Consider the following 26,462-nt stretch of genomic DNA (forward strand, 5'->3'; position numbering starts at 1 on the left):
CAGCTACCGTATAAATAGACACGCCCCCGTCTCCCTCCCCTCTGTAACTACCAGGTAACGGGATGGGTCAGGCGGTGCTCTGTCGCTTTGAGGTGGGCGGTAATCAATACAGATGTTCCCAGTGCGGCTATTTTTAGCTTGCTCCGGGTCACGCTTCCCAGCCTACTTGTGGGAGGCATTAGTGTCATAGTGCACGGACGGAACTACTTTCTTTTGATTTCTATAACAACTTATGTTATGGCTTCAAGTAGGCTATACGCTGAAAAACACACGAGAATGTCGCTTGCTGTCAATTTTATGAGTTGCAGGAATATGATTGTTATACGTTTGGCACAAATTGACAAAATGTATGTCATATTTCGACTTTAAACTCCAACCGTGTTAGTTACGACACATTTTATTAGTGTAATGTATGATCCATAGATATGGTTTAAATAAGCAAGGGACGTAAATTATATCAAGAAACGATAACGTAACACTGACTTTGACACAATTACCGATTCGATATAATAGTACGTGGCCGGGAAATGTGACATAAGATGTAGGCCTACAATTTAGTGGCGTAGCGGGGGGGGAGAGAGTAGCCACGGGGGCACAGACCCTAATCGATTTTTTTTTTTTTTTTTTACTTTATTACACACCAGTGTAAGCTATTGCTCATGTCATAACAATCACTCAATATCTAACTAGTGTAATATTGGCGTGACGTGAGCGTGACGTAGATCACTTGATGACCCGATTCGTAGAAAAATAACATGTAGTAGGATTCGACATCTGCTTACTTCTACGTTGCGGCTTGTTTACAGTTGGTTTGTAATAAATAAAATACCAAACTAGCTTGCCTGTCATACCATTTTCATGAAACTCATGAACAGTTTTGGTATCTGGCTGTTCACTCATTTCATAAAAATGGTATTTGGGCAAGCTCGTTTAGTATTCTGTTTAATGGATACATTTTCTAATATAGAATACATTGTTTTCTCCTCTCTTACTTTTCTCTCTTTCCATTTTAATAATAAAACAAAAAATTAAAGTTTCTTTTGTTTAACAACACAACTGGGTCACTTTTCTTCTTCTCCTAATTGCTACAGGAGCGGAAGGGAAAGGATGGAACATCCGTGTCGTAACTAGCGATCAGGTCAGGTCATAGGGTTTTACGTGCACATTCAGAACTAGCTGTTGTAGCGCACGCCTGCCATGTGCACAAGAGCCGGCCTTGGCCGGCTCCTCCGTCCATGACAGGAAAGATGTGGGGGGGGGGGGGGGGGGACATATTTTTATATATTTTACTTTATAATAGTGTAAAAGTGTGTAAATATAAAAGTGTGCCCCCGCCCCCCTACTTTTTGGCACCTTCCTACCGTCTCACTCCCCTCCGTTTGTAGGTGTTTTGGAGAGAGAAGGAAAGTTACTATTTCAGGGTCGCTAACATAAAATAATTTTAGGGAAGGGGAACAGCAAGCAAATAATTAGGGCACAATAATATATATCAGACACAGTGGAGCGTGGGGAAGAGGGGGGGGGGCAATAATTCTGTATCAAAAATATTATTGGTAGTAAATCTTAAGGCAGAGATTAATTTTACTTTTAGAAGGCAGGAAATTGCATTTTAAGGCATTTAGTTTTCAAATTATTATGGGGGGGGGGGAAGATACCCACGGACCCCCTAGAAACGCTGTTTTGCGCCCTTGATCTAAGTCAGCCCCTCCTCTCAATATATACTTGGTCCCGCCGTGCCTGTATATGACTCTAGGGGGCGGAACTCAGCCCAGCGGTAAAGCGCTCGCTTGAGGCGCGATCGGTTTGGGTGTCAAAATTACCAAATGATATCCAATAGCAAATGGTTAATAAGTCAACGTGTTCTAGTGGTGTCGTTAACACCCCCCCCCCCAAAACAAAAATAAAATAAAATAATAATAATAATAATTAAAAAAAAAAAAATAAAAAAAAATGCAACAACAAAAAACAAACCATATATGATCCTCTCTAACTAGTCATTTTCACTTCAATTTTATTTTCGTGCTTATATCCAATTGAGGTTCAAGCACGCTGTCCTGGGAACACACCTCAGCTATCTGGGCTGTCTGTCTGGGACAGTTGGCTAGCTGTTAGTGGTTATTGAGAGAGAAGATGGTGTAGTGGTCTTACATCTACCCATTGAGTCGTTAAAACTCTCTGGGTAGGAGCAGGTACCGGGCTGCGAACCCTGTACCTAGCTAGTCAGTGACGGCGTTTGAAACTAAGGGTAGTAAGGGGGTAATAATGAAGCGAACTCTCACATTAGGATGATAAGATTTACTTTTTTTTAAATAGTTTTTCTAGAACTACGTGTTTAAAGTGTGTGTGTGTGTGTGTGTGTGTGTGTGTGTGTGTTGTTGTTTTAATGATGAAGATTATTCTGGACAGAAACTAAGTGAATCGTGTAGTTTGTTTCGAATAATAAATGTATTGTTTGAAATATACTTAGACGAATGGCACTTTAAAATATGTTTAGGCCTATTTTAGTTTTATTTATTTATTTGTTTTTTGTGCTTACTTTTTTTCTTGTTTTTTATTTTTATATTTTTAAAAAAAAAAAAATTAATTTTTTTTTGGGGTGGGTGGGGGGGGGCATGGTGCGAGGGTTAGGTTTGTTATTGTTTTGAATATATTTGTATATTGGTTTTATGTTGCGTTATACTATTTTCGTTATTATTAAGTTAATAATACTAATTATTATTATTAATATTGCCATTTGAGTAGCCTACTATTTTGATATAAATTAAAGAAATCTTAATAATTTTCAGTAGCGGATTCAAAAAATCCATTTGGGGGCGGGGTGAGGGGAGGGGTGGGGGCAATTATATTTGGCTGAAGGTCAAAACGTTCCCGAAGGGATTCATCGGATTCTTCAACGTTAAAAATTAACGAAGAGAGCGAAGAAGAAGAAGAAAAGAAGGAAAAACAAAAGAACAGTAAAAAAGCGGAGATTTAGACTGCGATAAAAAATACTCTTAAAATAAAATATGATTAGGCCTATAGGCCTATTTTAATGTAGGCTAGCTTACTATTCAGGATGAAAACAAATCAATTACAATTCAGATTTAATTTCACACACAAAAAATCAATCAATCAACCAAAAGAAAAAGTGTCAAAAAAAGAAAGGAAAAAAAAGCAAAAAAAACAAAAGAAGAAACAATCCTATTGTAAATCGTGACTAGTCTATTATAACCGTCGGAAGCTGGAATGGGGTGTCCAGGATAACACAGTCCCCACCCCCTTCTCTCCATTATACACTTTACTACAACAGTAAAATAATTGTGAACAGGACCTATTAAACTTAATTCGATTAGTTATCCAAAAGAAACGCTAGACGATACATGTAGTGTGAAGTATGTTTAATATACGTAATAATATATATCTGGGCAGAACTTCAAAGTTTATGGATGACTGGCCATGACTTGGCAAACCCAGTTACTGGGACGGATTTCTTTGATCTCCTGATAGCTGGCTGGGCTGGAGCTGTCAATCAAAGTGAGGTCAGGGCACGTACCACAATTTACTCACAACATCTAGCGCAAAAGAAATGAGTTCCGAATAAATGAATTGGGTTTATATTGACAGCATAGCACTACTTAAAAAATGTAAATATTATCACTTTTAAAATATAATTACAAGAATATTTTAATGTAAACATTTGCGTAATTTAATTGTTAATTTGAAAAATTAAAGAAGGATAAGAGAGGTGTAACAGCATTGTTAACGTCCCAGCGAAATTCATACGCAAGCTGACGCCAGAGATATTTGTGGCAGGTTTTGACGAAAAACAAAAATGAAATAAAATGTCTAGCGTTCAAGTCCGAAAATCAAATCAAGAGTACGTAGTCCCGGCTAGTGTACCACAAGTAAGTATACTTAAATATTCTTGACTATTTAATAGATTTAAAACATTATAAGTAACAGTTAACGAGACGCGTCGAACCCGTGTTTTTGTCGGCCATGTTTTTAACCACCCCTCTTTGACTCCGCCTTTTCAGGATGCACAGCCGTCCCCGTTAGCCCTCCTCGCAGCCACGTGCAGCAAGATTGGGGCGCCCCCTCCCACCGACGACGCCTACAACCAGGGAGGGTCCCAAGCCATCCGTGTGATTGTCCCAGGGCAAACCAGTGGCGGTGAGGTGGTACAGGCGCCGAGCTGGGTTCAGCTTCCGCAAGGGGCGCTGGTAGATCCATCGTCGTCCAGTAATGGCGGAAAGGCAAACGGAACGAGCGCCGTCGCCAACATGCCGGCGGCAGGCCTTCTCCAGCAAGCTCCACCCCAAATCATGGTTTCCGTCGGACCAGGTGGGAACATTTCGTACAGCATCATGCCTTCTTTTCAGACGGTAACCATTGACGGGCAAGAGGCGCTGTTTATTCCATCGACGGGAGGGGCGGTGGGGAACCAGGCTTTGGTGGCCCAACAGAATATCACTGGACAGACCTTGATAACCCCATCGGGACAGTTGGTGAGGACTCAGGGAATTTCAGGGGGGAATGTGATCCCCACCATGGGATTCACCAATCTTCCAGGGAATGTGGTCAACATAGGTGGGAATCTCGTCAGCCTTGGTGGGGTCCAGCAGCCCCCCATTCAAGTCCCTATGCAGCAGATCACCAATCTGGTCCAGATCCCCGTTTCTGTTAACGGACAGACGGTTAACACGTTGCAGGCGATTCAGGTCCCGTTGCAGACATTTCAGACGATGCAGGCCCCCGTTCAACAGGGTGCAGCCAACACCGTCACTCAGAGCATTTCGCAAGTCATGACATCGGCATCGGCACACCAAAACCAGCCTGACGACTCGATGAAAAGTGACGACAAAAACATTGCTCAAACGCTGGCCCAATCTCAAACCTCGAATTCTGTCCAGAACATTTTCCAAGGTGGCCAGGCCAACACTAGCTTTGCGCAGATTGCCATGGGGCCGAATGGCGTCCCGACTTTGATTCCAGTTGGCGGGAATGTCCTCAACACGGGCGCAACACAGATTGTTATTCCATCATCTCAGTCATCTGCTGTTGCACCACAGACTTCGTCTTCATTCGCAGTTGCCTCATACCCGCAGAGTGGTACGACTACTGCAACTACTATGACATCGTCATCCGCAGCCTCCACGCAGTCGCAGACACAAGGGAATGTGATGGCGACGATCCTTACACCCCAGATGATTCAGGGAGTCGGGACGCAGGGCATCGGCGGACTACAGATTGCGGGTCACAGTCAAGTGATGCCGCAGAATCTGTGGCCTCAAGCTGTCAACCTCGGCAGCATTAGACCATCAAACATTCAGACAATTCAGGTAAGTAAAGAAAGAAAGAAATGGTTTATTTAACGACGCACTCTCAGGGGTTGAAATTTCGAAACGGAATAGTAAAACAATTCTTCCAATATTCCGTCGTGAAAATAAAGCACAGAATAACAAAAATTGCCTGCGTCTATTCCGCTTACTCTTTTTTTTCTGCTACATTTTTATGCAGAACAAATCCTTGCGCTGCTAAGACCTTTCTCATGCACTTACTGGTAGAAAATAAACGTCTTTTTGATTGAGACTAATGTTTGGAGTGAGTGAGTTTGTAATTCCAGCTAGTACGCAGTAGTGCATAGACTGGTATATAAACAATTGTTCGTTACGTAATGTTGTACAGGGCGACGTGTCACAGTCAGGAAAACTAGTGGTACATTAATAATTGAAGGGATAGTACATTAATAATTGAAGGGATAGTACATTTTTAGACGGAATAGTGTTTTTTGAAATTCACTATTGCTTTGGGATAGTGGTAAAAAAATTAAATTTCAACCCCTGACTCTTAACACATTTTATTTACGGTTATATGGCGTCGGACATATGGTTAAGGACCACAGTGCACGGATACTGAGAGAGGAAACCCGCTGTTGCCACTTCGTGGTCTATATTTTTGATTAGCAGCAAAGGATCTTTTATATGCACCATCCCACTGACAAGGTAGTACATACCATGGTCTTTGATATACCAGTCGTGGTGCTCTGGCTGGAATAAGAAATAGCCCAATGAGCCCACTGGCGGGGATCGATCCTAGACCGACCGCACATCGAGCGAGCGCTGTACCACTGGGCTACGTCCAGCCCTGATTGGAGCAGGACGTAGCCCAGTGGTAAAGCATTTGTCTGAAACATGGTCGGTCTTGGATCAATCCCTGTCAGTAGGCCCATTGGAACATTTGTTGTTCAGGCCAGTGCACCACGACTGGTATATCATATATCAACAGCCTTGGTATGTGATTTTTTGTCTGTGATGATGCATATACAAAAAATCATGGTGGAGGACAATATTTCAAAATTTTAGGTAACTGGAAGTCGGTTCACTTGAGTTTTAATTAGGTAACCGATTACGTGAACTATATTCATGTAACCGATGAGTTAGACCTACCTAATCCAAAAACGTGAACTACGATTCTGTGCTACATTGGTGGTTCAAGTGTATTTAAAAAAATAAACTGATTTTCAGATTGACTACTGATATAAGGTAATTTGTTAACCATGTAACCGATTGGCGGTTCATTCGATTTTAAAGTTGCATAACCGACACAAACAGAACAACGGTTCTCGTTAAATATTGTGCCCTGCATGGGAAAATGTAGCAGGTTTCCTTTCTAAGACTATATGTCAATATTACCAAATGTTTGATGATGAATAAATCAATGTGCTCTAGTGGTATCATAAAAGTTAAATAGCCTGCTATAGAACATCCACATGCGATATGGTAAGTGAATATTTGCAGTATTATGTGTGATGGGGGTGTGGGTTATGTTTAGGCCCCAGAAAGAAAATGGGTTAAACTTAGGGTTAGGGTTAACAAAATCATACGGTAATGATAAAGAGTAATTAATTTTGTCAAAATGTTAAATAAATTAAAAATATCTTTAAGCAATTGTGGGTATGGTGCCATATCCGTTTTACCCTCTGGCAGAAACCCTGACATGGATCTATAGAAATATCACCAGTAAATTGGTTAAAACTTTCATTGTTAATGTTTCACCCTTAGACCTCTATCAAAATTACAAGTTATATTTTTTGTTGGTACATGCACCATAATTATAATGTTTTATGATAATTAATCTGTGCACAGTAAACGGTAAACAGAGATTCAGAATATCTTTGTTTATATGCAGGCCTCTTCGTTAACTTTTTCACCCAGATCTCGTTCGAGCCAGTGCACCACGACTGGTATATCAAAGGCCATGGTATGTACTACCCTGTCTGTGGGATGGTGCATATAAAAGATCCCTTGCTGCTAAGGCGTATCATAAAATATTGTTTGTTTCCGGTTACCCGACCGACCCTAATTTGAACCTGTCGACCCTAAAACGATTTCCACGAAAACATTCCAAAACTATCACAAGCACTAATTTGGTGTCATTTAGGGGATAACCCTACTGTGTTTTCTGATTTGCGGACGTATATCAGTGGTTTTACTGTTGCAAAGTTAGTTTTTATTGGCGACCCATTAGCCACGAAATATTTTCTTCTAACAATTGATTGATAGAGTTACTTCCCTTCAAATTGAAGTTCGGTAACTTTCGTGAGATATCGGGCGAAGAGTCAGAAAATTGTTTTCACAAATATATGCAATCTTTTCTGATTTACTCTACATCTAGCCTAGCGAGGTGTTCCGATTAATAATAATAATAATAACTATATTTAATGATTTACTCCAGCGACAAATTGGCCATGTAGAAATTTAGTGACCTTCTGATAAACTGGGGAGGGAATGTTTACCGATACTGATGGAGTTTACTGCCAAATCAAATGATTAAATATGTCAGTAAGATCTCGATGCATTTCGTTATTTTTTTAAGTGGTCACTGGGAACTTTGTGGGTTTCCGCTAAAACAATGTCAGAATGACCATATGTTTGACGTCCAATGGCCGATGATATTAAAGATAAAAATCATTGAACTTTATTTTCAACATTCGTTTGAGCATCCTGAGCATTTGTAGTGCATTTCTATTCATTGGACCAATTAATTGCTTCGAACCAAGTGTGCACTTTAATACTGGATGCATACAGAATAAAACTAACATTGCAACTTATAAAATTGGTAAGTCTACCATTTCTTAGATACACTACTCACTAGGAAAGATAATATTCATAAAAAAATTGTTTAATGTTATTGTTGGACAGATAAATATAGAACCCTTCTTTTCAGTTTTCATTAAAAGAAATTGTTATAACTTATTTACTGGTTTCTATCCAATTAAGATTCAACCAAGTCTGTCCTGGACCAGTACAGAAGTTAAGTGTTAGTATGAGAGTAAACCTTCTGCCTATTATTAAACAGCAAGGGGTCTTTTGTATGTACTCTCCCACAGATAGGTAATAGCACCATGTTGCCCTCAAAATGAAAATGCCTTGCCTTTTATAAATTTATAAGTTGCCCATGTAAAAAGAAGCCTTTAAACACACCTATGCGGATAGTGCTACATATTTCCTTTTTTTAATTAAGTTATGAAATAGATATAGAAAATAAAATGGCCATAAGATTTTTTTCCTATTGAAAATTGTATAATGGAAAAAAAAAGCCCTTATATGCACATAAAATATGCCCCAAAACGTCACTTTACCATGCCTTACTTCATTTCTAGGGAAAACACTGTGATGAATGGTATTGTTGGTTTGCATAATGCATTTCTATACATGTATGCAGAGGTTATTTTGGCTACCGGTAGTTAACACCTTTATTTAATATCCATAAATAAAATTATTTTCCAAAATAAAATGTTTTTCCTTCCTACCTACCCTATATTTTTCCAGCATGTAATAGGAAACAAGTAATTTTTTTTCCCCGGCCTAATCGAAAAGAGTAGCCCATGAAGTGACAGTGGGTTTCCTCTCTCAATATGAGTATGGTCCTCAACCATATGTCTGACGCCATATAACTGTAAATAAAATGTGTTGAGTGCGTTGTTAAATAAAACATTTCCTTCTTCCATCTTTCCACCCAGAAGCCAGAAGGTACCTACTTGTATTTTTTGTATAGATAATGTGAAATATGTTAGTCGCCAAATGAAAAAAAATGGTTGCATATGTGACCAAATCGGTTACAATGTGGAAGGCTGATATGTATTGTACATAATCAGTGTTTCTACCAGAAAGACATTTTTGGAATGGAATGGAATGGAATGCAATCACAATCAACAGAAGGTATGAGGGGCCTCCCCGAGAAAGAAAATGGGTGAAGTTTAGTGTTAGGGTTAAGAAAAGCATAGAGTAATGATAAGCAGTGTTTCTGCCAGAAAATGTTTCTGGGGTATGGCGCTATGGAATTGAATGCAGCCACAGTCAATAGGAGGTATGGGGGGCCTCCCCATGAATAAAAATGGCTTAATTTCAGGGTTAAGAAAATTATACATACTTAATGATAAGAGTAATTAATTTTGTGAATTTTTTTTTTTGTTAAAGAAAATTTGGGTATGGCGTCGTACCCGTTTTACCCTCTGGCAGAAACCCTTACAGTTGAATTTGTGATTTGTTCAGGTCCAGAATCTACAAGGTCTTCAGAACATTCAGAACTACCAGGCTATACAGAACCTGCAAGGGATCCAGACGGTGACCCCTCAAGGTCAGATCATCACCAGTGGTGCCACTGTTCCGAACCTGGGTGGAGCCGTCACGTTGTCGTCGACAGGGGCAGTGACTGGCATCACGCCGACCACTCAGATTCAGAGCCTCGGCACTCAGCAGATCGGTCAGTCGACTCAGGCCATCGGCAACACTCAGATCATACAGGGTTAGATTTTCACTTTTTAACACAGATGATCGGTCGGTCGACGCAGGCCATCTGCAACACTCCGATCATACAGGGTTAGATTTTTACTTTTTAATACAGCTGATTGGTCAGTTGATGCAGGTCATTGGCAACACTCAGATCATACAGGGTTAGATTTTTACTTTTTAACACAGCTGATCGATCAGTCTACGACGCAGGCCATTAGCAACACTCCGATCATACAGGGTTAGATTTTCTCTTTTTAACACCGCTGATCGATCAGTTGACACAGTATTTTCAGGCCTGCACAAATTGCACGAATGACCATTTCGTTCGTGCTTCGGTTATGCCATTTTATTTGGCATAACCGATTTACCGTTTGTGTAAAATTTACTGAATGATTAATCCCGGCAATGTACCAACATATTTTTATTACGAATACAAACATTAAGACTTGTTCCCGACACAGTGCTTTTTTGTAGCACGTAACATAACCCAGTCAAGTTTGTATAAATATCTTGCAAAGTACATGCATTCCCATTGGTTGTTAGAAAGCGTTATAGCTGAATTTAACCAAACAAAAATGGCGATATTGTGATGGCCATTACAATCTCGAACCAGTCACAGTAACCCTATTATTATCTGTAATTCCGAATCATAGTGACAGTGATGATGACGACAGTGTCAGTGATAATGACAGTATCAGTATCCACTGTTCCTCTGATGAGGAAGATGGCACCGAGTCTCCCACTCAGGACTGAATGTCAGGACTGATTTCGGGTTCACTTGATTCATAGAAATAGACTTACAACGGAGGAAGATAAATTAACATTCGGTGTGTGTCATACCAGATCAGCAAGGCCAAACCATTTAATATGTATGAATATTTTGTGTGTGTGTGTGTGTTATATTTGTTGTATCTGTGAAAATCTCCTAACAAGTAATTTGAAAGGCGAGTATGGCAACCACGAGCCGTACCACTATTTTTTACACTCTGTCGCCCCTGTGAGTGACTACAGTAAGCCTTGATGTTTTTTTATTCCAAAGACCGACACAGAGCTTTTAGAATTTTTTTTTTTAAATCCACTAATTTTTTTTAATAACCATGATTAAAAATTCACTAGCCCTACTTTCCTTTAAGTTAATAAAAGTTTACTAAATAATAGTAATAATCAGATATGTCACCTAAAGAGGGAGATAGAGCTTTAAAACAATAACATTGTTGGGGTTGGGGCAGGGTATTCATATTTACAAAACAGTGTTCGAAATAAGCACTTGTCCATTTGTCCCGACAAGTGCAAATCTATTCGGACATTCAAAATGTGCCTCGGTTGTTGTCCAGTGGACAAGTAAAATAATATTATTCAGTGGAGTTTCATTTTGAGCAATCAAAAACATCATCCTGGTGCTTGAATGAAAGAAACCATTTATTTGGACAAGTGAAAATATTGGTTAACAAGTAGATTTCTAGATTTTTTGTCCGGTGGACTAGCAAAAAATTCTGCTTATATCTATCACTGCAAAATAGCATTTCACTAGCCGTTGGGCTTGGCAATATTAGTTATTTACTAGCCCAACACTGAATACCACTAACTATGGGAGTGGGGCTACCATCATCTTGAAGCCCTGACTAACACAATAATTCCCATTTCCATAGCTTTATGATTTGTCAGATAAGATATATATGTAGTTGTAACATCATTATTCAATTTTTTTTTTTTTTTTTTTTTTTTTTTACAGCTGGTAATCAGCAAATCCCCATTCAGCAAGACCCGAATGACCCGACAAAATGGCAGGTTCTGGCCACATCACAGGGTTCAACTGTCGGCAGTCTGAGCCCAACACAGGTGGGGCAGCCCGGGCTGGGGCAAGAACCGACCCCCCCGGGACGTCGTTTGAGAAGGGTGGCCTGTACGTGTCCAAACTGCCAGAGTGATGGAAGGTAAAAACAAGAGTTTATGGTTTAAAACCCAGGCCTCTGTAGTGTTGTGGTTAAGCCAGCGGACATAAGACTGGTAGGTACAGGGTTCACATCCCGGTACCGGCTCCCATCCAGAGCGGGTTTTAACGACTCATTGAGTAGGTGTAAGACTACTATACACCCTCTTCTCTCTCACTAACAACTAACCAACTGTCCTGGACAGACAGCCCTGATAGCTGAGGTGTGTGCCCCGGACAGTGCGCTTGGACCTTAATTGGACATAAGCTCGAAAATAAGTTAAAGAAAGAAAGAAAGGTTTAAAACTGAATAACAAATAAAGGGGGTGGGGGTGGGGGGGGGGGGGGGTAGCAGCGGCTCAAGAATAGTGACAAAAGGTCTGCATGAACCTCTGAAATCTGGGGTCGTGACATAGCCCAGTGGTAAAACCCTTGCTGGATGTGCGATCAGTTTGGAATCGGTCCCCATCTGTGGGCTTATTGGGTTATTTCTCGTACCAGCTAGTGTACCATGACTGGTATATCAAAGGCTGTGGTATATGCTGTCCTGTTTGTGGGTTTTCTAAGTCTGTCAGAATTACCAAATGTTTGACATACAACAGCCAATGATTAATAAATCAATGTGCTCCGGTGGTTTTGTTAAACAAAGAAGTGGGAGGGGTGGTAGATGGAGGCAGTATGAGAATTGTGACAAAAGGATCGTTTAAACTTCTGTGAACTGATTGCATTGCACCCACTACACGTACAAGTATTTTATTGCATACCTATTCATTCTTACTATAGTGATGAAGACATTTCCAATCAGTGTGATAGATTTATCTTGTATCACAAATATATGTGCTATCTGAACCGGAACTTATAAATGGGGAATTAACTTTTAATTTTTACTGTGGAGTTGGCGTCTTTTTATTACTGATGTCTGATTTACTAACTACGTCGCATCATATTTGAAACATTACACAAGATTGCTGCAGAATATGATTCTTAACATTAAGTAAATAGAGAATAATACATGAGTGGCTGTTACTGTTAGATACCATTTATCTCATACGTTGTTTTTAATGTTTAAGGAAATATTCTTGATATCTGAAAATTGGCGAAAATAAATTATTTTCAGTGTTCAAAGTGCAATTTTTTTGTTCACTGATCCTCAAAAGAAACTACTCCTATGCACAATACAAATGTATTTGAATTGTTTTTTAGGACAACAGGAGACAACAAGAAGAAACAACACATCTGTCACATGCCGGGCTGTGGAAAGGTTTACGGAAAAACTTCTCACCTTCGAGCTCATCTTAGGTAGGTGAAAAAAACTCGTCATACAATGTTTAATGGTCACCCAGTCGGTACCCTGCGACTGGCATATCAAAGGCCGTAAGTGCTGTCCATGGATGCAAAATCATTATCAGTTATGGTCAACCAACTTTCCTACTAACGAAAAAATGTAGCGGGTTTCCTCTTTATGACTGTGTCAGAATGACCATATGTTTGACGTCCAATAGCCGATGATTAATAAATCAATGTGCTCTAGTGGTGTCGTTAATCAAAACAAACCTTCTTTGTACATGTGGACACAAACATCAAGTCCAACATAGGCCCTATACATGAGAGTTTCATCATATCCACTGGAGACCCGGGATGTATCTCGGTGATACAGCGCTCTAGGATCGATTCCCGTCGGTGGGCCCATTGGGCTATTTCTCATTCCAGCCAGTGCTTCACAACTGGGGGGTAATAAAGGTCATGGTATGTACTATCCTGTCTGTGGGATGGTGTATATAAAATATCCCTTGCTGCTAATCGAAAAGAGTAGCCCATGATGTGGCGACAGTGGGTTTCCTCTGAATATCTGTGTGGTCCTTATCCATATGTCCAGCTGGCACCATATAACCGAGTGTGTCGTTAAATAAAACATTAGTCTTCATTTCGTTCATGTCGACTGGAGGAACAACAGTTGATATTCCCACACACTAGATTATGGATTTTTGTAATCGATCAGCACATCGGTAGAGCAACACTGATCAATTTTCAATTATAATCAATCACTGGTACATCACTAGATGGCCTGTCCGTGGGAAAGTGCATATAAAAGATGACTTGATGCTAATGGAAAACTGTTGTAGGTTTCCTCAAAGACTGAATTATTAAATGTTTGTCATCCTGTAGCCGATGATAAAGAATTCAGTGTGCTCTAGTGGTGTCTTTTAACAAAACAAACTTTTAACTTTTCAGTTTGTGCCTTATAAAGAACAGCTTCTGGTGTGCTATCATGCCATGAAGAAAAAGAAAAGTTTATTTTGTATAACGACACCACTAGAGCACATTGATTTATCAATCAGCGGCTATTGGATGTCAAACATTTGATAAATTTCCCCTAAATTGTTGAGAGGGGAAACCTGCTACATTTTTCAGTTAGTAGCAAGGGATCTTTTATATGCACCATCCCACAAACAGGATAGCACGTACCACAGTCTTTGATATACCAGTCGTGGTCCACTGGCTGGAACGAGTAATAGCCTAGTGAGTCTTGGAGCTCGGAAACCCGCTACATTTTTTCATTAGTAGCAAGGGATCTTTTATATGCACCATCCCACAGACAGTGTAGCACATTCCCCGGCCTTTGGTATACCAGTCGTGGTGCACTGGCTGGAGTCAGTAATATCCCAGCCATCATGCCATGATATTGTAAAGCTCACAAAGGCAATAACTGCAGTACACTAAAATAGCAAATGTTTAGCCTTGTTCAAGGGAAATAACTCTTACTTTTGTTTTTTTAAACATTACAGAGTTGTGTCCCAATTCTGGGATATTTTTTCCTCCTGTTAAGAATATGAATTGTTAAGCAGTCTCTGTTGCTTTATCCCCCTCATCATACCTGTTGGGTATTTCCCATTCCAACTTCCATTTGTTTTGGTATGATATGGTAAGGAGTTTAAACTTTAACAGGGTTGGACGTAGTCCAGTAGTAAAGTGCTCGCTTGATGTTCGATCGGTTGGGCTATTTCTCATTCCAGCCAGTGCACCATGACTGGTGTGTCAAATGTTGTGGTATGCCCTATTTGCTACTAATGGGTAAATGTAGCAGGTTTCCTCTCTAAGACTATATACATGTATGTCATAATTACCAGATGTTTGACATCCAATAGCCGATGTGCTCTAGTAGTGTTGTCAAACAAAACAATCTTGAACAAACATTTTTTAAACATCATTATGATTCATCATTTTAGATTCGATTCTTCATTGAGTATCTTAAGCCTGCTTAATGCATTACATTTTGGTATTCATACAATGTTATGCATTTTTCTGATTTCGGTTGAAGGCGGCATATAGCTCAGTCGGTTAAGTGTTCGCTTGAGGTGCTTGCCTCTCCGGATTGAACCACCTCGGTGGATCCCATTAAATTTGTATTTTTCTTCCTAGTCCCAACCAGTGCACCACAACTGGTCAAAGGCCGTGGTATGTGCTTTACTGTCTGTGGGAAAGTGCATATAAAAGATCCCTTGCTGTATTAGAACACATGTAGCGGGTTTCCTCTGATGATTATGTGTGGGAATGACCAAATGTTTGACATCCAATAGCCAATGATTATTAATTAATCAATGTGCTCTAGTGGTGTTGTTAAACAAAACAACTCAATTTTGTAGGGTGGGGGTGGGTGGGGGCAGGCTGAATTAAACAAATTAATTAATCAGTGCTCTAGTGGTGTTGTTAAACAAAACAACTCAATTTTGTAGGGTGGGGGGAGGTTGGGGGCAGGCTGAATTAAACAAATTAATTAATCACTGTGCTCTAGTGGTGTTAAAAAGCAAAAAAAACCTCCAAAAAACAAAGGCCACCTTTTTTTTCTTCTTCCAGATGGCACACTGGGGAACGTCCATTTGTGTGTAACTGGCTGTTTTGTGGGAAGCGCTTTACGAGGTCGGATGAGTTACAGCGACACAAGCGAACACACACAGGTACGTACAGTAGAGTGGTAACGATAAGACAGTATACTGTGATGCATAGGTTTACAGGGGTCACATCTTTATTTTTGAGGATTATGGCAAGTTCAGTCTAATTAAAATTAGCTCAACTATTACATGTGGATCTAACAGCAGCCCGTTGGAGCTCATGTCCAGTTGACCTTTCATTCGACCAATCAAAACCTTACTTGCAAAATCATGCCAGTGATTTTAAAAGAATTTGAAAATATTCGGGATTATGCTTAGGGTATACTAAATGATTCGGGTCAATTACGAAGTATGCCGGAAACTAATTTCAATATAAAATTTAATATAAAATTTGTTTCAAGACGAAAACCCCCCAACCCATGATGGTATAGCCATAAAATTACTTTATACTAGTATACAATCCAGAGTTTATTACTTCATTTCCCCCCAATTTTTTCAGTGTTGAAATAGACCAACAAGTTTGCCTATTGCATAAATAGTCTCGCCCGATATTTGTAGAATATGTATGCTCCTGAATAATGTTGTAAAAGGCGAAGTGTAATTGGTCGATATTTAAATTGTTATTTATAGATGAAATCACCTGAACATGGAAGTCCACACAATGCTGTTAGATCTACTGGTGAGACCAGTAGAACTTATTTTAATCGGATTGATGGCAATTTTTGCCGTTTCCTTCAAATGAGAGGCACAAAGGAAACTTATTTTCAGTCGGGTTTTCTGAGGCAAAAATTATGTTAAAAGTTTGTTTTATTTAACGACACCACTAGAGCACATTAATTTATTAATCATCGGCTATTGGATGTCAAACACTTGGTAATTTTGACATAGTCTTAGAGGAAACCCGCTACATTTTTCCATTAGCACTGCTCTACAAAGCGAGTAAAATACTTGCCATGGCACAATAAAATAATTCCCTGGCGTCTAAAAAATAAAATCATATTCACCAGTTGGCGACTGTCCAATAATTTTACTTCAATCTGTAAACAAAACTGGACATTGGAAAACACAGTGGACCAGTAGCAATTTATCTTCTATAAAACATGTTTTCTATCAAGAATTTGTTTGAAAAATAAAAGTTTGAGACAAGTTATATTGGATTATGACCAACAACTTTCCAGTATTCAAGAGCAAACACGTTAAAGGGACAGAACTTAGTTTCAGCCCATGAAAATTAGCACTAAGTTTAGTTAATCTACAAACCTGTACAACATTTGAATAAAGTTACAATTGAGTGAAACGTGAGTCTGTGACGTTGAAATGGTGAAATACCCTCTAAAATAGACTAAAACTCGACTCTATGACTGTTATATCTCAGACGCACGTGCGTTTTAAAAAATATGATAAATGCATTTTGTGATATTAAAAACACCAGGATGACCAAGAACACTTTGAATGTACGGAAATGGATAATTTAAACAATAAAATATAAGTAAAGTATGATTTCAGTTACCAAAAACGGCTCTAATAGTAAAAAATATGCCTTAGTGTTTTAAAACTAGGGCATGTCCCTTTATGGGAGGTACTACTTCGTTATGGTATTACCTCCCTTAACTTGATTTCAAGCGTCTGGAAATAATTTGGTCGCAGTTCAGTTTTGGACCAAGTCGGTCCTGTCCCATTTAGAGCCCAATTTTATTTATGTATTAAAATGAGATTGTTGAGTCACTGTGCGTCTTTACTTGTCTGGTTGAAACTCAAAACGTTAATTATTTTAAATGTGCAGGCCTTCTAGAATACGGTGGCCCGATGCCCGAGGCCAGTGTTTTTTGGATTCGGGCCAGTAAAAGTTACTTTGCGCAATCCCGATGGCAAGTGGTAATAAAAAAAAAAAAAAAAAAAAAAAAAAAATCTACAACGCTACGTCCTACGATCATACAAAAACAAAAGAAACATCTACAAGTCACTTCTTTCGATTTGCTATCACATGCAATATTTCACTAACAAATGGTTGGCAACCAGTAATCTTTGACCCATCCATGACATCAATATACCTACTAATATAACTTTATTAAAGTTATAAAGTGTAAACATTGGAAAAACAAAAGTTCATTGTTTTTTACACTGAAATCCAAAGATTTGTTACTCTAATACTAATAATATGCAAAACGGTAACCAGTCTTTTATTAGTTTTAAAGCTTGCACGTCACTATTAAATGTGTAAATTATTAATTTAATTTATAAAATATAACATAAATTGCAAAAAAGTTTGTTTTGTTTTTTTGTTTTTTTTAAAAAGCTTAAGAACACAATATCATGAACTAGTTAAATTTAACAAAGTACCCAAATTGCAAAATTACTAATATGGTGTGTGTGTTGGGGGGGGGGGGGGGGGGGGGGGCTTAAACTGCAATACATGTACACTTTATGCTAATAAAGGTTCTTAATTGTTTCTTTTCTCTTTTTGTTTTTTGATGGGGTGGGTAAATTCCCATTCATAAGTAAATGAATAATGCTGTTAATTGTTGTAATATCTCGGTAACATGGATTCTTTTTTTTTATAACTTAGGTGGCGTTAGTGGAAACAATTATTTTAAAATTTTAATAGGTACGGTAACTTTATTCTAAACTGATGAAAATTATTTGCATATTTTTCTAAACAAACCAAAAAGCATGCCCAATGTTGTGTAAATTGACAAATTGATTAAACATGATCTCAGTATGAAAAATGGACATTAAAAAGTTAATTATTTTAATTTACTGTTTTTTTGTTTTATCAACAGTTAAAATTGGGCAAGTGAATTTTTCACCATGGCCAGTGAATTTTCAAATCCACTGGCCCTATGGCAAGTGAATTTTAAAAATATTCTAGAACCCCTGATGTGTTGTGCTGCGCTCCAGTTGTTTCGTGCTTATCGTTATAATGGGTCCTTCCACGATAACGACTTTTCCACTCGTGAAGATCGTTTTAATCACGTTGGAAGTCGTCGTGTTCACCAGTGGGGAATGAAAACATGTTTCTATTTTCACGACTCGACTCGAATTATTTACAAAACCGTATTTAGGATTTACAAGGCATGTTGTGACGAAAATAAATATTTAAACCAAAAGTAAGGTAGCCGATTGATAACTTGTAGTAACACATTGAAACCTGGTAATTATTATCACAATGCTTTTATTTAACTTTTAACAAATACTGCAATTTAAATGCATATCTTAGCAGTGCCATTAAAATATTAATTCACTTAATTTTGTTTAATAAAATTATTGGGTTCAGAATTTGATAATGATAGTTAATAGTCGTTCACTGTTTTAGTGGAACTGGACACAAACAATTGTAATTACTATTTAACAACTAGGAATTACCCCTTCACGAATTTGTTCGAATGCGGTCCTAATAACAATTACAACATTAGTAATGTGCCGTAAAATTGCACTAAAAGCACGTGGTTTATATATTAGCTGGCTACTAAATATAAGTGGCTGGCGACTAAAATATTATACTTTACTGGCCAGGGAAGACTTTGATATACCAGTTGTGGTACACTGGCTGAGACGAGAAATAACCCAATGGGCCCATCGGTGGGAATCGATCCCATACCAACCGCACATCAAGCGGGCGCTTGACCACTGGACTACGTCACGCCGCGTGCAATTTGTTGGATACGGATGCCTATTATATTGCCAATAATAATTTTACTATTTCTTAAAGTGAACAGATTTATTTCAGTAATGCAAGAAAATATAAATTGTTACTTTCATTTTAACGTAACAGCGATACATTAATGAATACATATATTATTATTGCATATATAATATTAGTTAATAAATGCTATCACATTCTTAATGAAAATGTTATTTTAACTTTTCCGAATGAACGCAGAAAATAACGAAACATTACAAAATTTAACGATAAATGTTAACTTCGCCTATTTTGTTCACACTAGAGCACATTGATTTATTAATCATCGGCTAATGGATGTCAAACATGGTCAGTTTGACACAGACATAGAGAGGAAACCCACTACAATTTTTTTCATAATTAGCAAGGGATCTTTTATATGCACTATCCCACAGACAAGATAGCACATCCCACAGTCTTTGATATACCAGTCTTGGTGCACTAGCTGGAACGAGAAATAACCCAATGGTTCCACCGATGGGGATCGATCCCAAACCGACCGCGCATCAAGCTATGTCCTGGGATCACTTCTGCTACTTGTTCAATTCTAGATTAGGGCCTGCTCTAGTGGTGTCATTAAATAAAACAAACTTAACTTTTTTTTCTTTCTTTTTTTTGTCTGCAGGAGAGAAGAAGTTTCAGTGCGGGGAGTGTAACAAAAGGTTTATGAGGAGCGACCACTTGTCGAAACACATCCGCACTCACAACGCCAAGAAGAGTGCACAGCAGAACGCAGTTTCCAGTACGCAAGGTAGAATTCAGGGGCCATTCAACAATTATGTAAAGCTGTTCATTACAAAACGTAACGTTGGGGGGGCTGTTTGTCGAGAGTTTCATAACGCTTTCAAAATTATGTACAATTTTATTCGTAAATTAAATACAGGCAAGCATTGCTAAATGTTCTGCTATAGATAAAAAAAAATATTTAGTAATAAAGAAATATATGAAAAATGGCTACAATGAAAAGAGGGGGTGCGAAAATGGCACGATTTTGTGTTGTGTAATTGTTAAATGGCCCCTTTAATTCTGCCAACAAAGAAAAGAATTACTTGTTTAATGGCTTCAACTTGAGAATTGGTGATTTGCACGGGCGGGATGTAGCCCAGTGGTAAATTGCTCGTTTGATGCGCAGTCAGTTTGAGATCGATCCTCGTCGATGGGCCCATTGGGCTATTTCTCACTCCAGCCAGTGCACCACAACTGGTATATCAATGAACGTGCTATGTGCTATCCTGTCTATGGGATGGTACATATGAAAGATTCCTTGCTACTAATGAAAAATGTAGCGGGTTTCCTTTCTGAGACTATATGTCAAAATTATCAAATGTTTGACATCCAATAGTCAATGATTAATAAATTAATCATAGCTCTAGCAGTGTCCTTAAACAAAACAATTTTTTTGTTGTTATTTGCAATAGTTTTTGTCATGGGCAAAATGCACACTTTTTGAGTTTGCCTACAGCTAATTTAAACCGAGACATCACCAGGCAAGGTGAGTGATCACTCGTGCATATTGACAAACCTGGAAATTAAGAAATGTCCACACAAAAAAAAAAAACCTGTGAAAAACTAAAAATTGAATATAGTCCACCGCAAAAAATATACCATGAAGAATTAGAATCTGCAGGGCGTTGCTGACTGCTGTGGGGTTAACTGCAGGGGTTGATTGATCACCGTGCAATACATTTTTAATTAATTTCATTTCAAACTTTTTATGTGACTGCTCTGCTCATCTTGATGATCATGACTGAAAAAAACAGAAGAAAGAACTGTTTTATTTAACAACTCATTTTATTTACGGTTACATGGCGTCGGGACATATGGTTAAGGACCACACAGATATTGAGAGAGAAGAAACACACCGTCACCACTTCTTGGGCTACTCTTTTTGATTAGCAGCAAGGGATCTATTATAAGCATCATCCCACAGACAGGGTAGTACATACCACAGCCGTTGATATACTAGACATGGTGCACTGGCTGGACCGAAAAATAGCACAATGGGCCCACCAACGGGGATCGATTCCACACCGACCGTGCATCAATCGATCGCTGTACCACTGGGCTGAGTTCCGCCCCTTGATCATGACAAAGACCAGGCGCATTTCAGGATTTTAAGTTTTCAATATTTTACGGGGCGGCATACCCCTGAAACCCTCCAGCGTTGTGGTAGGCCATCGGTCTACAGGCTGGTAGGTACAGGGTTCGGATCCCAGTCGAGGCATGGGATTTTTAATCCAGATACCGACTCCAAACCCTGAGTGAGTGCTCCGCAAGGCTCAATGGGTAGGTGTAAACCACTTGTACGGACTAGTGATCCATAACTGGTTCAACAAAGGCCATGGTTTGTGCTATCCTGTCTGTGGGAAGCGCAAATAAAAAAATCTCTTGCTGCTAATCGGAAGAGTAGCCCATGTAGTGGCGACAGCGTGTTTCCTCTCAAAATCTGTGTGGTCCTTAACCATATGTCTGATGCCATATAACCGTAAATAAAATGTGTTGAGTGCATCGTTAAATAAAACATTTCTTTCTGAAACCCTCCAAGAAACTTTGCTTTGCGCCCTTGATCTGTTGAGCCATGCCTGAAAACTGAAACGAGATAAATACAAAATTAAAACCTGAAATTAGTCCTTCAACAGATGACAGCAATTTTTATCGAGCAGCAAAAACATGCTGTCAGTAAAGTCACAACTACGGCAATTGCTGTTAGTGCTGATGTTCAGTTTGAGTCAGATAATGGACCATTTTGGTAACGCCTTCCACATATATCGTCAACGTCCCTAACTGCGTTATGCTTCAAATTCCATTCACTTTGTTTTCTCGTGCACGGTTCGCGCACTCAACATCTGATTTGTTGTCATCGGCATGTCGTTCATTTATGATTTTTTTTCTTCACAGTTCGTAAACATTTTTATAAACAAAGTTCTAAATACAAAACTTTACAAACCCCTAAAACTATTAATTTTACTAAGTCGTTTTTGTTTATTCCTTAAAATTACCAATATAGGGTCCACATGACTCATAGAAATTGACTTAAAATGGAGAAAGATGAATTAACATTTGGTGCGTGTCACATGACCTCACACGTGCCAGATCAACAAGGCCAAAGAATTTAATTTTTTACGATTTTTAAGACCCCTGTTGTTAGAATTTGTTTTCATTTATTATATTTGAACTGCAAAAGGTACACTACATTTTCGTGCCTCTATTGTAGTGAATAGTATTCATAATCCATTCATAACAGTTGTAAATAATTTTGAGTATATAAATTTTATTAATTTAGAATCAATTCCTTAAAAAATTTTTATATTTTACAAACTATTCGCAGGTATGAACGTAATGCCTATCAGTATTGACATCAAGTGTGAGCGATGTGTGTTGATAAAACGCGGACCGGACCAGAACGCTTGACAAATTGAATTTTTCCTTTAAATTGTTTTTAATAAATTAAGTGTTCGGCTACTGTGCATAATTAAAAAACATATATTTTTTCATGTAGTTGTCTTAAAAATGGAAAATGACGAACGCATGCACCTGAACGCAGTTAGAAACGTCACACTTTTTCCTGTTTACCGTAGGGTCATTCCCTTTTGTTTACAAGAATGGATTTGTTTTACATCCAAATAGTTGATTTTTTACGTTAAATGATTACAATCTATTTTGTTTCAAGTATCGTAGCTGAAAAATGTAGAATAATATTTCAGTAAATATCGTATTTGTGTTTTTGTTGTTAGGTGAACGCATTTTGGGATGTTGATGGTAATGCGTTATAAGCAAAGACTACAATCCTTTAACATTATTAATTTTGTGGCTCTTTGGTCCTGAGAATTGTATATGTATGTGCAGAGGCTGTTTATCCTAGTAGCACATGTAGCACGTGCTACGGGCCTCGTGGTGATGTGTACATTTATTTTCCCCAGGGCCCTGCAGTTATGTGTACATTTATTTTTCCCAGGTAATTTTTCCCCTCTCCCTAAGGGGGTTGCAAAATATGTATCCTGGGAAGGGGGTACGACTGTTATTTGTGCTACAGGCCCCGCAGATTCTTAAACCAGGTCTGTGTATGTGTGTGCGTGCATCATAGTAAGTCCTTTGGACTTAGTTCAGCCCAGGAAATAAATTGTACTGGTTAGTAGGTTACGTGGTATTTCTCGGATGTAACCAATTTGTAAGACTTTAATAGTATGTAGCAGAGATGTTATTAATAGTCGGCACCCGGTGATTTTTCGCTGGCTATCGAATCAATTGTCACCGGGTATCGAACTTACCATAAACAATGCTTGTCGACTTTTTGTTAATTAATGGCCGCCTATAATTTGATTTTCACCTGCTATTTTTCTTTTTAATGACATCACTGTGTAGGGTGGGGCTCATGTGATAAGCTACTAGTTTAGTGTGGGCCCTCAGAGCTAGCTCTGGCACTCAAACAGATTCGCCAGTTGTAAATTTTAAAGTTATTATAAAATAACTGGGTATCTATAAAATTTTGAAGTTCAGTAAATAATTTGACGAAATGTTCTGCTGATCCAGAGCTAGTTGTGGCCCTGAAGATGCTTAATCCGGCACTTGACGTGACCGATAAAAGACTCGACCTATCATTCACGACTTGACCTATCATTCACGACAACCTATCATTCACGACTTGACCTATCATTCACGACAACCTATCATTCACGACGACCTATCATTCATGACTTGACCTATCATTCACGACGACCTATCATTCATGACTTGACCTATCATTTACGACTTATTTCGAAGGCTGATGTGCCTCTATACATGATAGCCAGTGCTCCACAACTGGTGTAACAAAGGCCGTGGTATGTATTATCCTGTCTGTGGGATGGTCCACATAAAAGATCCCTTGCTGCTAATTGAAAAGAGTAGCCCATGAAGTGACGAAAGCAGGTTTCCTCTCTCAATATCTGTGTGGTCCTTAACCATATGTCTGACGCCATATAACTATAAATAAAATGTGTTGAGTGCATCATTAAATAAAACATTTCCTTCTTTCGTTAAGATTGCTAGCATTATTTATTGGTCTACTTGTGAAAAAATTTAATAATATTTTAATTTAAGACAGTTTCTTTCATTTCTTTCAAACAGTAGCTGGAGAAGATGGAGAGATGGAAGAAATGGAGGATGAGGACGAAGCGTTGCCTGATGGGATGGTGATGGTCAGTGCCATAGATGAGGAGGGAGACCAGGGGGAGGTGATGGCGAAAGTCTCCCTCGAAGAGATGACGGAACAGTTGGATGATCAGACATAATGGAATGATGAGACATAAGAGAATGATCGACATAAGAGGATGATCTAAAATAAGAGGTCCCTGGTAGAGTCAATACAGGGATTGGAACTTGTGTCAGAGGTCATTGGAAGATGTAATACTGACATTGGGAAAAAGGTCGCTGGTAGACTTAATATAGGGATTGGAACAGAGGTCAAAGGTCGCTGGTAGACAATACAAGGATCGGAACAGGTCAAAGGTTGTTGATTGACTGTAGATTTGATACATGGATTGGAACAGGTCAAAGGTCATTCTTTGACTGTAGATTTGATACATGGATTGTAAAAGGTCAACGGTAGTTGATTGACTGTAGATTTGATACATGGATTGGAACAGAAGTCAAAGGTCGCTGATCAATATAGCATTCTGAGCAAAGATGATCATGGTCAAAGTTAAACAGAAAACGCTACCATCAGAGGCCTCCAATGAACGTTCCAGGTCAAAGTTCATCAGCATAGATACTATCTGCCAGAATGTGAGATAAACATGTATCGGGTTCACTGAGAAAAGTTGCAGGTCAGATTTCATCAGAAGACATCAGTTGGAATGTTCTGTGATCAGAAATTCAGCAGCTAACAGATATATTTAATTTCCTTCAGAAATGGGATGTATTAGTCAAAGTTAATGAAAAACATGAATGACAGCATACAGTGTATGTAGGTCAAAGTTCAACTATAAAAGCAGACCTTGACATGGAAAAAATTAAAGAGAGATTAATTGTTCCATGTCATACAGAGCAGTTAACTATCAGTATTTGCAGGCCAAATGCACAGATCAAAATGTAGGTCAAAGTTCACCAACAGATATGATGGGCTGAGTTCACCAGTAGACATAATAGTTGAAATATTAACTTCACAGAAACAAAAGATAGCATTGGTTTAAATACCATAGATCAGAGCAGAGGTCACCACCAACAGACACAGGTTATAGTTACCAGCATATGTAAAATTTATATGTCAAAGTTCATAAGCATATTTAGAGGTCCAAGTTGACTAGCATGCATACAGATCAACGGTTATCAACAGCATGGTATCACTTGAATCCATATGCTTACGGGGTGGGGGGGGGGGGGGGGCAGGCTGGCAGGCTGGCTTTTGCCCTAATTAAATGAAAATGCCCGAATCTTGATAATATTTGTAAATATTACCATTACTACCAAACGGCTATCTATAGGGTTGCAAACAAATCATTACACTATATCTATATTTTAATGAATGTTTGGTGTGACCAAATAACTCGCCACACACATGCATAAATCATCCCTCTAATACCAACATTGAATAAAATAAATCTGCATTTCATAAAACCACTTGCGCTGCAATATTATTTCATGTTTTTAAAGCATAAAAAAACGTGAATGTGTATTTCTTGTTGTGCTCTATATGAATGGAGTAATATATTTTATTTCCTTGAATACAGTTTGTGACTGTCTAAACTACATATACATTGCCATGTTATTTGTTGGTTTTCATTTGTTTTCATTCGTTACCTTCTTGTTTTAAAAGTGGTGTGTGTGTATGTCCTTGTACATGTGAAGTTTGCTTTGTTGCCGATCTACGAGTTTTAAACATTTTCAAATTGTGTGTACTAGTATAGGGCATATTTATACATCAAGGGGGTGAAATTTAGCCCAGTGGTATTTTCTTCACTTGATGTGCGGTCGGTCTAGGATCGTACCCAGTCGGTGTAACAAAGACTGTGGTATGTACTATCCTGTCTGTGGGGTGGTGCATATAAAAGATCCCTTGCTGCTAATTGAAGATGGCCCATGAAGTGGCAACTGGGTTTCCTCTCAATATCTGTGTGGTTCTTAACCATATGTCCAACACCATATAACTGTAAAATAAAATGTGTCGAGTGCGTCGTTCAATAAAACATTATTTTTTTTTCTCTCTCTTT

The 26,462-nt window shown here is 38.6% G+C and overlaps 1 protein-coding gene across 3 annotated transcripts; it reads left to right on the forward strand.

Annotated features, from left to right (window-relative positions):
* The first annotated feature begins 3,751 nt into the window (after window positions 1-3,751).
* On the forward strand, window positions 3,752-26,013 carry LOC121387079 (transcription factor Sp3-like). 3 transcript variants are annotated; one of them, XM_041518099.1, is made up of 8 exons: window positions 3,752-3,884; window positions 4,017-5,321; window positions 9,537-9,789; window positions 11,509-11,710; window positions 12,910-13,005; window positions 15,562-15,662; window positions 19,901-20,026; window positions 24,382-26,013. In XM_041518099.1, the coding sequence occupies exons 1-8, from the start codon at window positions 3,822-3,824 to the stop codon at window positions 24,543-24,545; spliced, it is 2,310 nt and encodes a 769-aa protein (XP_041374033.1). In that variant the 5' UTR covers window positions 3,752-3,821; the 3' UTR covers window positions 24,546-26,013. The 3 variants fall into 3 exon arrangements, with proteins under 3 accessions (XP_041374033.1, XP_041374034.1, XP_041374035.1); XM_041518100.1 differs by having other exon boundaries at window positions 24,385-26,013; XM_041518101.1 differs by having other exon boundaries at window positions 19,901-20,017.
* Window positions 26,014-26,462: the final 449 nt, after the last annotated feature.

The sequence above is a fragment of the Gigantopelta aegis genome, chromosome 13, assembly GCF_016097555.1.
Source record: "Gigantopelta aegis isolate Gae_Host chromosome 13, Gae_host_genome, whole genome shotgun sequence".
Taxonomy (NCBI): Eukaryota; Metazoa; Mollusca; class Gastropoda; order Neomphalida; family Peltospiridae; genus Gigantopelta; species Gigantopelta aegis.

Bases quoted from the DNA above. Each gene is read 5' to 3' on its own strand.
- LOC121387079 (XM_041518099.1), top strand. From the start codon at position 3,822: ATGTCTAGCGTTCAAGTCCGAAAATCAAATCAAGAGTACGTAGTCCCG. The intron at 3,885-4,016 runs GTAAGTATACTT...CCGCCTTTTCAG, and splicing joins TCCCGGCTAGTGTACCACAA to GATGCACAGCCGTCCCCGTT. The intron at 9,790-11,508 runs GTTAGATTTTCA...TTTTTTTTACAG, and splicing joins CAACACTCAGATCATACAGG to CTGGTAATCAGCAAATCCCC.